Source organism: Ursus maritimus, unplaced genomic scaffold (assembly GCF_017311325.1).
Source record: "Ursus maritimus isolate PB19 unplaced genomic scaffold, ASM1731132v1 scaffold_18, whole genome shotgun sequence".
NCBI lineage: Eukaryota > Metazoa > Chordata > Mammalia > Carnivora > Ursidae > Ursus > Ursus maritimus.
Genome location: NW_024424230.1, coordinates 46,253,557 through 46,271,584, shown reverse-complemented (window position 1 = coordinate 46,271,584; position 18,028 = coordinate 46,253,557). Strand labels below are relative to the sequence as shown.

The following is an 18,028-nucleotide window of genomic DNA, read 5'->3' as shown; positions in this document are numbered from 1 at the left end:
CAGAAGTGAAATTGCTGGATCACCCAGTAAGTCTATCTTTAATTTTTTGAGGAACCACCCTAGTGTTTTCCAGAGTAGCTGCACCAGTTTAGATTCCCAACAACGGTGCCCAAGGGTTCCAATTTCTCCGCATCCTTACCAGCACTGGTTATTATCTGGTTTTTTGACTAAAGCCACCCTAATGGGTGTGAGGTAGTATCTCATTACGGGTTTGATTTGCATTTTCCTAATGATTAATGATGCTGAGTATCTTTTCCTGAGCTTATCAGCCATCTATACATCTTCTCTGGAAAAATGTCTATTCAAGTCCTTTGGCCATTTTTGAATTGGGTTGGTTTTCGTTGTTGAGTTGAGGACGTATCTCTATATTCTGGGTCTTAATCCCTGTTGAATGACAAAACTAAAACAATTTCGTAACAAGTCTGATGTCCTCTATTCAAGGGAAAACAATCCTTGGGTTGGGGGAGTATGGTGCCTCAGAAGCAGTGGAGCCCTCTTCCCAAGGGGTGCTGGGCAAGAATAAGTTTTATGAAGCATGAGAAGTGGCAATGGGGAAATGCCATGATTCGCTGGGATGGCGTATCTGACCTTATTTAGGAAGATCAAGGAATAAGGAAGTATAGAACCCAGAGCCACCTTGGTGTTTGGGACTGGCTGTCTAGCTGGACTGTGTTTCTGGTCAAGCGGAGCATTTCCAGGAATGCTGAAGTTTGCTTTGCTGAGATAGCACCCCAGAAAGGAGGAGCTCCATCTTGGGCCTAAAAGTGTATTTCCACATCCCTTATCAGATAAATGATTTGCGAATACTTTCTCCCATTCAGTGGGTTGCCTTTTTACTCTGTTGATAGGGGCCTTTGATGCACTGAAGTTTTTCATTTCGATGAAGTCCAATATTTCTATTTTTTCTTTTGTTGCCTGTGTCTTTGGTGTTCTATCCAAGAAACCACTGCCAAATCTAATGTCATAAAGCTTTCCCCTCAGAGCCCTGTTTTAATAAGTCATTTTGTAAGGGTTACGGAGAACGTCATCTTTAAAAATTTATTTATTATTTTAGAGAAAGAGGGAGAGCAGGGGAAGGGGGCTGAGGGAGAGAATCCCAAGCAGACTCCCCACGGAGCATGGAGCCTGATGCAGGGCTCAATCTCACGACCCTGAGATCATGACCTGAGCTGAAATCAAGGGTTGAATACTTAACTGACTGAACCACCCAAGCGCCCTGAGAACATCCTCTTTATATGGAGCAAGAAGATAACTAAAATCCAGAGGGAGGGTTTCCTATTTTGCCACTGAATCTACACCTTAAAAAGTAATCCTCGCAAATGGACTCTGGTGAGCTCTGGTAAGAAAACAACATGGAAGAGAAGGAAAGCTGCCTCAAATGAGCAGTAACAGCGAACATTAGAGGAAGAGTCTCCATTCTGCATCAACAGTGACATTCTTCTCCTTTGCACATCCAAGTTCCTTCATGTTATATTCGAGCCAAACAAATGGGGAGGGGACTCATGGGCTCCAGTTTTCTTAACTAATTTGCTCCATCTGGGTCTAATTATCCATGTGTGTTTCCTCACCAACACCCCGTCCAATCTCCATCGCAACGTGCGGAGCGAATATCGTGCTCATGGAAGACAAACCCTGACAAGCAGTTAGGAAAGGACCAAGATCAAAGAGCTGGGTGAGAAATCAAGAGCAGTCCTGTCAAGATGCCTTAACTTGGATTTGCAGAGTCCTGCAACGAGGGACCCTGGCTTCCCCGAGGCAAGAAAACGACATGGTTTGAGCAGCCAGATCACCAACACCAGGATGGCTTCTCACTGGCAAGCTCACTATTGTCTGACTTTGCACATCTGTTCTACACCCTCACCAGCACAGGCTTTGAGGCAATCCTGTGTAGGCTGACCAGGCTTCGGATGGGAAATTATAGCAAGAGTATTGATGACTGGTCAAGGTTGTACTGACCCTCCGAAGACCGACACTCACGCTATCAGAACCATCACCACCTGGGACCTTATTCAGCATAGGATAGCTGGAGAAGCTGACCCAAATTAGCCCAAGTAGAAGGGACAGCAAATACACGGGTCCTCTCCACCACCCCCACCCCACCCCACCCCCCGCCGTGTAGTCCTCATGGGCTGATCTCCCTTAGTTGATGTGATTTAGGGGGGAAAGAGGGTAACTTTTGGAGATGAACTGTTGTGGCTGGACAGGTTTGGGTTTGCACCTCCGCTTTAACATTTACGCGTTGTTGACCTTGGCCAAATAATTTGGATCTCAGTTTTCTCATCTGTAAGTGGGAGTAATTAAGTCTGACTTCATATGTCATGAAGAGGGGTGATGGAAAGTGCCCGGCACATACTAACACCTCAAGGTCAGGAACCATCTCTTATTTGTCTTTCAGCACCTGGCACATACTAGATCCCTGATAAATATTTGCTGAATGGACAGCCCCAGAAATAACCCCTTTCCTTAACTCTGTATATGATTCGGTTGTGAGGTAGAAAAATCAGTAGAGTTTTCCCTGCTGTGCCTTTTACAGAGTTAAACCAGCTTCCTCTTCGGAGTTGCACATCAGAAGAACAGAGCTTCAAAATCTTGTCAGATAAAGGAGGGCTTTATGGAGCAGAACCCCCTCGAAAGTGTTCTGCGTAACAATACACCCACGCCTTTAACGGAGCACTTTTCCCCAATTCCTTGTGGATTCATTACACTGACAGCTTGGCACCAGCATATGGATGCCTGTTTTCTATCTAACACAAGCTGTATGAGTGCCTCGTGTTTAACCCACTCTATAAATTTGTAAGCAACTATGTAAAAACAAAAAATTCAGAAAACAAAGAAAAGATGCTGGGTTGTTATTTCACTCAAAAACAATAACGAGTGTCTCTCTTCTGTACTCCTCCCACTCTAATTGGGTATATTTGGGTTTTGCTTGTTTTCCTTTGCTCAAAGAGTTTGAATTGCAGCAGCTTCTTCTTACCCTTTAAAGAAGGCTGTGCCCTAGGCCAGGGCCACTGACAGTACCAGTCCTCCCCCAAAATAAGGAGCTCGAGCCAGAAGGTAAATCGGTGCAGTGCTTCCTTCTTCAAAAACTCTTGCTATGAAAAAAAAAAGGGTCAGCTCAACTAAACAGTGTGTTTCGTGCCAAAGTGGATGTACATTGTGGCACAATCTCCTTACGGGCAGCTAACAAGCTCGCAGACTGACCCCACATGCGGATCACACTTCGAGAAGCATTGTGCTTGGTTACAGAACTCCCCATCTGCCTGAGAATGTACTGGATTGACCTTTACAATGGACTTCTGAGGAATTTGAGGCTACCTAGTATCCTTATCCCTTCTTTTGGTAAAGCATCCCAATATCAAGGATTGCTACACCCTCTCTCAGTCTACGGCATCCAGGCAGGGATCCCGTATGAGCAGAGCTGGCCCACCAGTGCTCCGAGCCTCTGCAGCCCCAGTGAATGGTTCAGGAAGGCCAGGATCCAGGGCTGACCAATCAGCACAATTCCATCTCCCTAGTAAGCTCGCAGACCTGGGAAGGGCAGTGACCCTACTGATGTATTCAGAGTGAATCCTGAGATTCCTGCAGGAGCTACGAGGAAGAGTCTCTTTCCATTAGACTTTGTGTTGTGAGGATGTGAGCCTGAAGTCAACTACACCCATGAGGGGGAGAGCCTGACTCTGAAATGGAGCAGAGACAGAGCAGAACTAAAAGACAGAGAGACAGAAACTGGGTTCTGAGAATGTCATTGGAACCTCTGGATCAAGCCTTGCCTGATCTACAGCTTTTCAATTCTATGAACCAGTTCATTTCCTTTTTGCTTAGAATAGTTTATGAGCGTTGTATAACTTAGAACTAAAAGAGTCTAAAGTTACGCCTGACTACTCTACCCTGGGCTATTCTAAAATCCACATACGCTGGCCCTAAAGATACAAATCTGAAAAGGCAAAAAGTCTGGAGTCAGAGCAGCTGTCAGGAGCTGGGGCTAGAGGCAAGTTCAAGACTTTTCACACCTGAGTTCCTTCCTCTGTCAGGTGATTAACATCTGCCTCACCCGCCGCCTGTCAGGTGACTGAGAATCACATAAAAAGATACAGAGGAAATCACTATGGAAACATGCCAAAAAAGCACTGTACAAACAAAAAATATTATTATTAGCACAAGAGTTATTCAAACTTCAAAATTCTGGCATCTATAACTACCCAGATCCTATAAGAAATTTTGAAAGCCTTTGAACAAGAATACATTGTTTTTCAAACAAACATAGAGGCAAACCAAGAAACGGACTCTTAACTGTAGAGAACACACTGCTGGTTACCAGATGGGAGCGGGATTGGGGGATGGCTTGTATCTGTGATGGGATTAAGTGGTGCACCTGTTGGGATGAGCGCCGGGTGTTGCATGAAGTGTTGCATCACTAAATCCTACACCTGAAGCTAATATTACACTGTATGTTAACTAACTGGAATTTAAATTAAAACTTTTAAAAAATGTAGTTTTTGTCAACACCTGTATTCTGCTATACGAGGGGGAGCGCCCTCTGCAGGCCAGTAGGTGTAAAGCGAGGCAGCAGACACAGAAGTCGACAGAATGGAGAAGGGGCAGCAGGAAGCCAGTGCAAGTCTCAGGTTCTGGGCTGAGCACCAATTGTGCTGTGGGTCATTTCTTGGGCCCACCCAGGACGTTTCTCCCCCATTGGACACATCATCCCAATGACTCAAGCTTATGAATCATGAAAGAAAAATGATGATTTAATCACTGCTAGTAACTCTCAACTGCTATTTTGCAAACTTCAGGGTTGTCCTAACAATAATACTGCTGTGCAGGTAGGCAGATTTTATGTTTGTTTTAATGTTTTCACATCTGAGACCTAAGGGACCAGCATAACAACAAGCTTTGTATAAAAAGACTAAATTGGTAAACAAATTTTGCATTTTTCCAAAAGTCAGAACATAATCATTTTCTGATAAAGACAATATGCGCAGTCGGGGTACAAGACAGAAAGAGGCATTACTGACTGTAAACCTCGTTCTGAGTCTCTGGTCAATGGCAGTATCACTGGATTCTCTTCTGATGGAAAAATAACTAAATTTTTATATTTTCATATAACATAACTGGAAGAAGTTTATTCTTTACAGTTCCCTCCTTTGAGGAGCTCAAACCTGGGCGACTGGGGTGAGAGAACAGGGGGACACTTGTTTTATTAGTGTTGCCATGGCCTGGGTACTAATGCTGTGCCAGGCATGTACCTCGCCACTGAGCCAGCACCCCCCAGTCCGCATCACCAACGGGCAGAGTTACAGTGCTTCAGAAGTAAGGAGCAGGCTGAGCCCACGCTCGCTGCTTCCCAGGACAGCCTGCGTTCGGGCAGAGCGGGCTGGCCCTATGTCAGGCTCCATAAAGATCGCCTCTCTCTCCCTGCGTCTCCATCTGTGCTTCTTCATCTTGTAAAACAAGTTGGCCCGACCCTGTTATCTGGTTATCCTCAATGCAGGGAAAGGGGTAAAAAACCCCACGTTGTTCTCCAATCTAGCTGTACCATTATGAAAGCTGATGTGCTGTCTCCTATTGATCCAAGGTGCAATAAGTTAAAAAGCAAAGGGGAGCAGGAAAGAGAAACTGTCTCTCTAAAAAGTCTCCAACACTTACCAGTTTGGATAATGCTCTGGAACCAGCATAGATTATACCCACAAACAGCACCGAAGCGGGAAGCCATGTCGAAACATCAGATCTGGAAAGAGGGAAAGAGGCCATCATATTTGTCACTTCCTGTCCAAAAGACCTAGTTGGAAGGCATGACCCTTCAGATGACCAACTACGACGATGGTGCTTGTCTTAACATCTCTGAGTGGCCTGTGAAGTGTGACGTGTCTGTGTCCACTGAGAGCCAGGGAGGCTGAAGAGCCATCCGGCCACAGCCTGCCTGTTCCCCAGCCCACAGTAAGGCACAGACAAGCTGGAGCTGGACAATGGCTTCCTGTAGTTTGGGAGAGAACAGATCTGATTTTTTTTTTTTAAAGGCAATGAACATTATTCTTTGGATTTTAAGTAGCCAGAAGCTTTGAACTCACGCCAAATTATTAAAAATTTAAAAAGACTATTTACCTAGGCAATATATCAAACAGCTCCATGGAACCACAACAAAAAGAAGAAAGCGTCAAAGGCCAGAATTTTAAAAAGAATGCTAGAACTTGAGCTGGGTGGCCATGGGTTGACGTTTTCCACTGTGAACCTGGAATCTCTAAGGACTTCTGAAGGGTGCATTTCTTTGATTCAATTGTGGCCACACGCAAAACTGCTTTTCTCACTACAGTTTTAGAATCTTGGTTTTTACATAGAGCACCGATCACGTGCTGCCCCCATCCGTCACCAACACATTCGGTCCACTAACGCCAGTACCCTAGAGTTATTCTAATAATAGAGAGAAATAAATGAGACCGTTCCAGCAGAATTTAACATAATAATCCCACCTAACTCAATGAACTGCTCTCCTGGGATGGTGCCTGCTCAAGAAATGCTCTTTGTTAACCTTATTAGCTCGGCCAGGCACTCCCATCTGTGATCAGACCTGCTTTTGGACGCTTCCCAGTGAACCTGGTGTTAAAATGCCTCCGGTCTCTAGTGGGGCTTCTAAATTCTGCTTCCTGACTGTATTCATTCAGCAAATATTTATAGCAATTTGCAAGGTGCCTACAGAGCCAGAATTATTAACAGCAGCATCATAGTTAACATTTATTGAGCACTTGCTACAAACGAGGCACTATGCTAAATGTTTTCTGTGCTGTGTCTTTAAAAAATCTGCACAACGTGAGGCACTTGAGTGGCTCAGCTGGTTAAGCATCAGACTCTTTTTTTTTTTTAAGATTTTTAAAATTTATTTATGAGATAGAGACAGCCAGCGAGAGAGGGAACACAAGCAGGGGGAGTGGGAGAGGAAGAAGCAGGCTCACATCAGAGGAGCCTGATGTGGGGCTCGATCCCATAATGCCGGGATCACGCCCTGAGCCAAAGGCAGACGCTTAACCGCTGTGCCACCCAGGCGCCCCAAGCATCTGACTCTTGATCTCAGCTCAGGTCTTGATCTCAGGGTCGTGAGTTCAAGCCCCGTGTTGGGCTCCACACTGGCCATGGAGCTTGCTTAAAAAAAAAAATAAAATTCTGCCCAACCACCTTGTGAGAAAATTTTATTATTATTATTATTATTATTATTATTATTATTATTATCCCCCTTGTGCAAATGAGAAAACCGAGGCATAAAGAGTTTAAATAATGTGCCTGTGGTCAGAAGAGTTGGTAATTGCAAAGGCAGAATTTGAGTTCAGGTCACCTGACTCTAAAGCCCTAGGTTTGAGCCACACTTTCATACTTTGCCCCCGAGGACCTCAAGATCTAATGGGAGACACTGACCTATAAATAAATAAGCTGCAAACACAGCATGATTTTGCTCTGGTAGCAGACCAAGCAGCTAATTACCTGAGGGATATCCTCTGTTCTTTCTGGTCCTGCTGCAATAACAGATGTCTGCTCTTGCACCCAAAAGGTGAACAGAGAAAGGAAGATGCCATTCTCTGTCCTAATGGGTCAAGCAGAACATCAAACCAATTGCTGTTCTTCTAGGAAAGGGCTTTCCCATTAGACATTAAGATCACAAGGGTCAAGGGAGACAGGATCCAGGCCCCTGGCCCGCTGAGCACCAGAAGACAGCCCAGAGCCCACACCACAGGGAGTACAGGCGAGGAGGGAAGGAGGGCAGTCTGTGACAAGCAGTGTGTCCAGCTGCCGCAGGCCCAGTACTCTGGGACGTGAGCTCAGTGAGGCCCCAGGCATCCGTGCTCTGTTTCCTCTTAAACAAAGAAAATGCCTGCACCGTCATATGCTCCAAGAGACATCGGGGCATTTGAGTTATCACGGATGTGAAAAAGAAACCATGGCTAGGGACACCGTATATTTTAACCCTCTACCTTAAACACAAAGAAATGACTTTAACTGGCACACCTGGGTGGCTCAGTTGGTTAAGCATCTGCCTTTGGCTCAGGTCATGATCCCAGTGTCTTGGGATTGAGCCCCACATCAGGCTCCCTGCTCAGTGACGAGCCCGCTTCTCCCTCTCCCTCTGCTGCTCCCCCTCGCCCCCCTCTTGTACTCTCTCTTTCACACAAATAAATAAATAAAATATTTTTTTAAAAAAAGAAAGAAATGACTTTAACTATAAAAAATTAAAAAAATAAACACAGATTTAGTTGGACCAAAGAGACTTCTGGGAAATGCTACAGAGAGCTGTGTGAGAACTTGGATCCGAGCACGGCACTGTGACCCAGGCACGGGGCACTGGCGCTTGCGTTCTCCACAATCATCTCATCAGAGCCCACCTCCTAGGTGGACAGAGTCAAAGCAACATGCACTGACGGTGGAAATTTCGACACCTGCAAGAACAGCTGGTTGCCTAACCCTGTCTTGGCCCTCGTGAGCTCTTCTCAGAGACAGCGGCCTCCCTCCTCCACACACCAACAAAAAAGTATAGCTGTATTGAGAAGAATAAATATGAATCACTGGGGACAGTGCTGCCAAAACAGATATGGGCAAAACCGGTGTGAAAAGATAGGGGGGGAGAATAATTAAAAATTGAGAAGAACTCTGCATTCATATTGTTCCAAAGTATCAAAGTTCTCATTCCACTGAAAATCACAGGGTATACATTGTGTAGTTTATAAGAAAAAGCCTTCCCATGAGATTAGCGAATGAATGCACATTTATACACCTTAAATCAAAATACATTGTTTCATCCAAAAATGATTTCTTGATCTTTCAATTAACCCATTAATGATCAGTCAGATTTTATATATATATATATATATATATATATATATATATACACACACACACATATTATTAATGTGTCTCCCACCTCTCAAATAAGCTATAATTTTCACAAAGGTGGGAGCCATGAGTGTTTTGCTCATATAAATAAATGTCAAATATTACATGGATGAATATTTTAAGGAAACTAAAGGACTAAGCTGCACCATAAGGGCATCTGATCTAGTCAGCGAGGACAGGGAAACCTTCCTCTAAGTGCTATTTGAGATAAAACTCAAAGTGGGCGGGGCGCCTGGGTGGCACAGCGGTTGAGCGTCTGCCTTCGGCTCAGGGCGTGATCCCGGCGTTATGGGATCGAGCCCCACATCGGGCTCCTCTGATGTGAGCCTGCTTCTTCCTCTCCCACTCGCCCTGCTTGTGCTCCCTCTCTAGCTGGCTGTCTCTATCTCTCTCAAAAAAAAAAAAAAAAAAAAGTGGGCACTGGGGGTGGGCTAGAGAAGCAGAAGGGACCCAACATTTCCCCCCTTGGTCCCTTAGAGCAATAGAAGTCTCTTAAGGTTCAGTAAGACTTTGTTACAAGTTTGTTCTTCGCTAACTCTTCATTCCCAAATTCTTTGCAACATTGATCGCACTTAACTTACACACCAGCAGGAGAACCAGGCAGACAGACTGGCAGCCACGGGAGCACTCGGAGTGCACACCGGGTCTCCCTCCCAGAGAGAACCTGCCTCGAGGAGTCTAGTCCGCTGACAGGTGAACATCATTTGAAGACCTGTTTATACTTGCTGCTTCAGACAGCTGAATTCAGTCTGCTGAATCAGACTTGGGATCTCTGGCTTCCAGGGTTTTGCACGACTATCAGTTCCTATGCTATCGTAACATGGGCAGGTCAGGCCTTTGAACAGTTTCCTGGGGCAAATTAAATGCATGACAACTGAGTTTTCCATGCTTTTCCGGGTTATGTGGAGAAAAGGGGGGAACAGGGACTACAAGGGTGGTACTTTTTTTGTGCTTTTGCTATCTCTTGAAGTGTTTGTTTTTTAAAGATTCATTTATTTATTTGAGAGAGTGCGTGCACAAGTGGGGGCAGGAGCAGAGGGAGAGGGAAAGAGAGAATCCCAAGCAGACTCCCAGTGGAGCCTAACGTGGCGCTCGATCCCAGGACCCCAAGATCATGACCTGAGCAGAAACAGAGTCGGTCATTCAACCGACTGAGCCACCCAGGCGCCCCTTGAAATATTTATTTAAAAATATTTCTTCAGGACAAAACGAAACTATAATTTTATTTTTTATTTTTATTTTTTTTTAGAAATATTTAGGACTAATTTCCTTTTTTTTTTTTTTTTAAAGATTCTATTTATTTATTTATCAGAGAGAGAGAGACAGCCAGCAAGAGAGGGAACACAAGCAGGGGGAGTGGGAGAGGAAGAAGCAGGCTCCCAGCGGAGGAGCCTGATGTGGGGCTCGATCCCAGAACACGGGGATCACACCCTGAGCTGAAGGCAGACGCTTAACAACTGAGCCACCCAGGTGCCCCGAAACTATAATTTTAAAATCCTAGTTAACTCTGCTAAAATGGAGGATTATTTTCCAGGGAGATAGAGCAGGAAGCGATGGAAATCACACCTGGTTCTGGGCACTGAAGAGTATAACCTTTTAACATGCACATGGTTACCCAAATCTTTGGGAATTATAATCAGCTCTCTTCACTGCCAAGGAATGTTCCAGCAGTTAGCTGACTAACTTTAGCCAAGAGCTCTAAGGGATGGACAAACTTCACACATTTCCCTGGGCTATGCCCTTTCTTCTAGGTCAGGTCATCTAGGGCTGGAGGTATCTAGGGGTCACCTAGGTCACTAGGTGTGGGGGCAGAAGAAGGCACAAGTCCAGAGCAGTGCATGGCACAACAACACTCAATAAATGTTCTGGGTTTTTCTACACATAACTCCAAAGACAGAAGCCTCTAGCGAAGATTGATAAATCCACCTACATAAAATGCACTGGCCCAAAAAACACCATAAAGAAATCAAGAGATGATTAAGGACCTAGGAAAAACTACTGGCAACGTATAAAACAGGCTGGAATTTCATATTCTTAATGTATAATGAGTGTTTACAATTCAGTAAGAAAAAAAAATCAGCTCGACAAAGAAAAATAGTGGGCAAAACCAGGTGTGTGTGTGTGTGTGTGTGTGTGTGTGTGTGTGTATGTGTATATGTGTTTCTCTCTCACACGCATACTTAAGAAATACAGATAGCCAGGGGCACCTGGGTGGCGTCTGCCTTCGGCTCAGGGCATGATCCTGGCGTTCTGGGATCGAGCCCCACATCAGGCTCCTCCGCTGGGAGCCTGCTTCTTCCTCACCCACTCCCCCGGCTTGTGTTTCCTCTCTCACTAGCTGTCTCTCTCTCTGTCAAATAAATAAATAAAATCTTTAAAAAAAAATACAGAGAGCCAATAAACATGTGAAAAGTTATACACATATATGCACATACACACTACTTGCTACACTTATCGAAAGCTTTAAAAATATGCATACTGTATACAATAGTTAAAGGTAGTTAAAGTTATCCACAAAGATGTTTTCACTTACAAGGAAAATAGAGCTGCATTCTGGCCTCATTGTGGGTCATCAAGTGTGCCAAGCACCTCAGGGTTTACTATTGCCTTCCCGCCAGGAACTCTCTCCCTCCAGACACGTGCATGGCCCACTCTCTCACATATTGAGACATCGTCTGCTCCAAAGTCATCTTATCCACAGAGTCAAGTAACAACCCCCCACTCCACGCACTAGAACGCCCTCAGGCACACACACATACCTGCCTGCTCCCTACCTGGCTTCATTTTTCTCTGCACTTACTGCCGTCTGACACCTCATATACTTCCATTTTACTTCGTTTCTTGTCGGTCTATCCCAATGAGAAGGGAGGCTCTATGAGGGCAAGGATTTTTGTCTGTTTTGTTCACTGTGTACCTACCCCCCTGCCCGAAGAACAACGTCTGGTATATATGCTAGACGCTCAAATATTTGAAGGAATCATCATGTATTACTTTTAACTTAAAAAAAAAAAAGATTTTTCCTTCTTTCTCTAGATTGATACAGGGGAAAAACAACAGCCACAAAACACACCAGAAAACTCCAGGCATGACCCTAATTCACATTTCTTCCTGCGCTTTTCTGAAGCCCTTCAGAGACTTTGCTCTGAACAGAACTGCTGGTGCTTACAGCTACTAGGTTTTTAAGGGCAGGGATGAAAGTAAAAAATACCTACCTCCTGCCATTTGTCTCTTTGAAATGGCCCTAATGGGAACTTCTAACAATAAACGATGGACATTTCTAATAATCATGTTGTAACCTCTAACTGGGACAACGGAAAACTGCAGTGAAAAATAAACAAACATGTTTTCTTCAAAAGGCATGAACTCAGAAACTTGGCATGGAGGCGGTCACTTTCTTTTCTATAATAATTTATCTTGTTTTCTTATTAAAAAGTTGTACTTATCCATGCTAGAAAATTTTCAAAATACAGATAATCAAGAAAAACATTACAATGACCATCCCACTTCCCAAAGATAACCACTGTTACTACCTTGCCAGGTGTCCCTCCCTCCAGTGTCGGTACATGCAAGTATATGAACACTGCCGTGAAAATGGGATTCCACTGTCCGCGTTGTCCCGTAATCTGCTTAACATCTTTCCCTTGCAAAAACTCATCACCAATTTATCAACAACCGAATAATAGGCTATTGCTGGACATGGAAGCTAATCCTCTTTTTAGTATTCTAATGCTGTAATAGTTTTCCTTGAACGCATTCCCTTTTCATATCCATGTTTTTGCAGTATGAGGATAAATTCCCTGAAGGGGAGTTGTTGTTCAAAGATGCATGCATCGAAGTGCAGAACTGGTTACAAAATCACCTTCCGGAGAACTCACCCTGACTCTACCCTCTGCCATGGGCTACGTGCTTGTGTTCCCCCAAAATTCAGATGTTGACATCCTACCCGCAGCGTGATGTATTTGGAGGTGGGGCCTCTGGGAAGTTATAAGGTCATGAGGGTGGAGCCCTCATGATGGGATTAGTGCCCTTTAAAACAGACAGACCTGGCTTTCTCCCTCTCTTTTTCTTCCTTCCTCCTTCCCTCTCCCTCTCCACTATGAAGGATACAACAAGATAAACAAGAAGAGGTCCTCACCAGAACCTAACCATGCTGGCACCCTGATCTCAGACCTCCCAGCCTCCAGAACTGAGAAATCAATGTTTGCTGTTTAAGCCACCCAATCTCTGGTATTTTTGTTATAGCAGCCCAAGCTAATATTGCTTATCTTTATATACATATATATATATGTATATATAAAGATAATATATTTTTATTAATATATATTTATTTATATAGCTAATATATTTATATTTTTATATAGCATATAAATGTATATCTATATAAATATATTATTTTATATGTAATATTATATTTAGATATTTATATTGATGTATTATTTATACATAACATATATAATCTTCCACTGCACCTCTAAGATTCTACAATAGCCAAATACCTGCACATTAGGAACAAACGAGGTACATTTTCTCCATCTATCATTTATAAGGTGGCACCATCTGGGCCTCCCGTGCTAGTTTATTCTTTCGTTGTCCTATGTGCCAACAAAGGAGGCAAGATGGAATTAAATCCTCAGGTAGTCCTGGAAGAATCTCGGGTCTCTGTGGTAGGAGGACCTTTGGGGAGCTGCTAAGCCAGTGAGCATGTGTATCTGCGTGCGTAGGGAGGGATCTCACAGCAACTCCTAGGGGGAGAGGACTATTTGCCACGGGGTCTGGTTTGAAAATTGAGGTGATAACATAGTTTCTCTTACATGATTTGTAGGCACAAGTATTGCATCTTGTTTGAGTCTTGGGCTGGTTTGTTTCTTTGCTTGTGCACACTCTCCGGTCCCTAAGAACCCTGATCAATAAAGCATTTTAGGGGCGCCTGGGTAGCGCAGTCGTTAAAGAGTCTGCCTTCGGCTCAGGGCGTGATCCCGGCGTACCGGGATCGAGTCCCACATCGGGCTCCTCCGCTATGAGCCTGCTTCTTCCTCTCCCACTCCCCCTGCTGTGTTCCCTCTCTCGCTGGCTGTCTCTCTGTCACATAAATAAATAAAATCTTTAAAAAAAAAAAAAAGCATTTTATAAGAAGCTAACGATAGTCTGTTGCCATGAATTATAAAGCTGTTGTTATCGAGATGAAGGCTAATTAAATTAAATCACTTGTTTTTCAAATAGAGCATGCATTATGGAAGGAACATCTGCTCCCTCAAAACACTCAGAAGTTTATCTGTTCATGGCTGCCTGATGGGCTCCTTGAGCCAAGTTCTTTAAAAATTCTCTGCATTGTGCTGACACCTAGTGGAACTAAAAACAGTTTTCAAACATAAAGATACCAAGCCACCAACATACAGGGTTCATGAAGACTGCTGGAATTGCCTAAAACAGTAATACCGCACAACTGTAGTCAATATTTGCTTTACAGTTTACAAGGACTTCTGCATATATTCTACTCCTCCTCCCCTCTTCTTCCTCTTCTTCTTTTGACTTCTACGTATATTAACTCCCCACTTAGAGCAGATGCCTAGATTTCATTTTGGGGGGTCCATTATTGGTGAATATGGTCCTCCAAGAATCTTACTCACTATTCTCCCTTTTTCCTACTATTCTTAGACCTTTCCTCCTTCATTATTTATTCTTCCTCTGACTCACAGAGGGTCAACTCCCTTGACAAAGCTCAGCCCTAATATTACTTGAACTCAAGAACACTGTGATGATACAGTTTTCCACAAAGCATAACTTAGAACAAGAGTCAGCGAACTATGGCCCACGGGCCACCTATACCGTATTACCACAATGTATGCTTTAAATATCTTACAATTTTCTTTAACAATTACACCTCAATAAAGCTGGAAAAAAAATCCTGTCCTTCTACCATCTCTGGCCTCGTGGACTCTTCTGAGAACTACTATCATCACCACACCAACACCAATCAGATTTTATTCAATATTATGTCCCTTCAGTGGTTCTCCATATGTTTCCTGAGAATGCTTTGAAAGCTGGTTTTATTATTCCCAAAAAGTAATTCCTACATAGATACATAAAGCATTCCTCTGGAGAAAAAAAGCAACAGGGAAAAAATATCAAAAACACAAGAATTTGAGTGCTAACTTTCCTCTGTGAGCAAAGGTAACTGTTCATAAAACTATAAGAGTCATTCAAAATGAAATGCCAACACATTAAAACATTTTTGAGAAATTCCAACTACCAGTAGCTTTGATGAAGGCGAGCTATCTCATTTAAAAACAAATAATCAATCATAAAAAGAACTATCCTAATTGATTTGCTCACTGTTCATTTCTTTAGGGACAGGCCTGAGTTAATTTGAAGGTTTTATCAAAGAAATTGTTTGCAGTTCTCCAGCAAAGATTCCCAATGGAAAATTAAGGAGTGGGGCTTTTTTCTGTCACAAAGGTATTGTGACATAGAATTATTAACTTAGAACTTCTCATACTTGAAAACGTGGGAGTTAATAATTTGCCATCTTAGGTAGAGTGAACAAAAAGTATTAAGTACATTAAAAAGTACTTTCCAGATGTCTTTATGTAAACATGTAGTCTGGTAATAAAGGAACCAGAGGATGGTGTGTAAAGTCTCCAATGAAATCACACCTGATTCTATAAGCAATGGTTCGAGAATCTAGTAAAGAATGCCGTGGTCTCACTGCCAGATGTCCAGTCACAGTGTTCTGGATCACGTTCTGGAAACAGCCTACAGCACAGGACTTCAACATCTGCTAGAAAAATCACTTCGACATTTTGCAATGGTTTGGCAGTGGCAGTAGCTGCCATATAAGGACAAACTGGTGCCTAAAAACCAGTGCTATCTTCCCCAAGACAGAAGGCCTCAGGGCATCATCCAACACTTGAACTGGTTGCTGAGTAAACCTCCTGGAGAAGATTGATCCCATCGGGTCACTCAATGGAGTCAATACATGACGTGGCCAGAGACTGACCGACACAGCAGATAGGGCCTCTCTGCAAAGTAGGAACTATGGTATTAGGTTCTGTGACTTGTTTTAAGAGGGAATCCGGGATTCTGCTACACTCCAGGCTATCAGGAGTCTAAAGGAGTGCTCCTGGTGTATGTTATTAGACAGCGATTTGGGGACCACCCATCAGCCCCACTGGTACAATCCCAACTCCACGACGACCTCGGGGACTCCAAGCTGTCTGCCTGCTGCTGTTTTTTTCATTTTTAGTAGAGTCTAACCTCTGCTATCTCCACCCACGTGCACAGTCACAGAGCAAAGCTGGGCTTCGGTTCGCTACCAATACAAACAGAAAGCCGAGCCCAGGAGGAAACAGCAACCACAGCAAACACAAACGTAGCCAGGCACACACAAAGGAACACCGGGCTGGGTCCTTGCTGCCAGCCATCTGGTAACTCGCCTTTGCCAAGTGCCTGTGGCAACTGGAAATCCTGAGCTGTACCAGCAGTTACTAAGCACAAGACCCACTACAAACTAAGACGCTATGATCTTTGACAGGAGCTGAACTGAGCTAACATCGTGTGTAAAGGCTGCGAAGCCACCTAGGAAAGTCCAGGAGATAGAAGTGAGAAGACCTCTGAGAATCAGCAGGGGGACTAAACGGGGGCATGACCACACGTCTGCAATGGGTAGAACCTAGCATCACGCAAGTTCAAGGGACAGCAGTGTCTAGTGGGTCTCAAATTTCCACTCTTGGAGGATCACTTCTTCCAGGGAAAGAACCTGAGAATCTTTGACGTCACCCAGTTCTATGAGTCATTCCTCCTTCCGCTCCCCCAAAAGGCAGAAGAATTCTATCAACGGATGGATGGATAAACAAAGTGCGGTGCATCCATACAACGGAATATTATTCAGCCTTAAAGAAGAAGGAGATCCTGACGCTTGTGACAATTCTGAGGACAGGAAGTGAAATAATGAGTCACGAAAGGACAAATGCTATATGCTTCCACTGAAGTGAGGTGCCTAGAGTAGGCAAACTCACAGAGATGGAAAGTGGAACAGTGGTTACCGGGGGCTGGAGGGAGGGGAAGGCAGGATGGGAGTTACTGTTTGTTATGAAATTTCTGTTTGGGATGATGGAAAAGTTCTGCAAATGGATGGTGGTGATGGGTGCACAACACCGTGAATGCACTTAATGCCACTGAATTGTACACTTAAACATTGTTTAAAAATGGTAAATTTTATATTACGTATATTTTTCCACAGAAATTTTTTTAAAGTATGAACCAGGGGCACCTGGGTGGCACAGCGGTTAGGCGTCTGCCTTCGGCTCAGGGCGTGATCCTGGCATTATGGGATCGAGCCCCACATCAGGCTCCTCTGCTATGAGCCTGCTTCTTCCTCTCCCACTCCCCTGCTTGTGTTCCCTCTCTCGCTGGCTGTCTCTATCTCTGTCAAATAAATAAATAAAATCTTTAAAAAAATAAATAAATAAAGTATGAACCAATAGCATAGCTTTTAAGAAAACATGGCTAAAGTAATGTTTTGGGGGTTTTGGGTTTTGTTTTTTTTTTTTTAGAAAGAGAGTATTATTAGTTTCAGAGGTAGAGTTCAGCGATGCATCAGTCTTATATAATATCCAGTGCTCATTATATCACATGCGCTCCTTAATGCCCATCACCCAGTTACCCCAGCCCCTCCACCCCCTCCCCTCCAGCAACCCTCAGTTGTTTCCTATGATTAAGAGTTTCTTATGCGGGGCGCCTGGGTGGCACAGTGGTTAAGCGTCTGCCTTCGGCTCAGGGCGTGATCCTGGCGTTGTGGGATCGAGCCCCACATCAGGCTCCTCCGCTATGAGCCTGCTTCTTCCTCTCCCACTCCACCTGCTTGTGTTCCCTCTCTTGCTGGCTGTCTCTATCTCTGTCAAATAAATAAATAAAATCTTTAAATAAAAAAAAAAAGAGTCTCTTATGGTTTGTCTCCAACTCTGATTTTGTCTTGTTTTATTATTCCCTCCCTTCCCCTGTAATCCTCTGTTTTGTTTCTTAAATTCTCCACATATGAGTGAGATCATATGATAATTGTCCTTCTCTGACTGACTTATTTTGCTCTAGTTCCAACCGCATCATTGCAAATGGCAAGATTTCATTTTTGATGGCTGAGTAGTATTCCATTGAATAT

General features: G+C 43.8%; 1 protein-coding gene across 13 annotated transcripts in view; it reads right to left on the bottom strand.

The window, feature by feature from the left end:
- Positions 1 to 18,028, bottom strand: part of TMEM241 (transmembrane protein 241) — a 107,298-nt gene that overhangs the window by 76,392 nt on the left and 12,878 nt on the right. For 12 of the 13 annotated variants that reach the window (XR_005835417.1, XR_005835418.1, XR_005835419.1 and 9 more), the window contains exon 4: positions 5,647 to 5,728. The exons of the other annotated variant lie outside the window; for it this stretch is intronic. Coding sequence is in view for 9 of the 12 variants with exons in the window: in XM_040632650.1 (XP_040488584.1) it covers positions 5,647 to 5,728 (82 nt within the window). In the remaining 3 variants the exon portion in view is untranslated. The remainder of the gene's footprint in view (positions 1 to 5,646; positions 5,729 to 18,028) is intronic. 13 annotated transcript variants of the gene reach the window in all.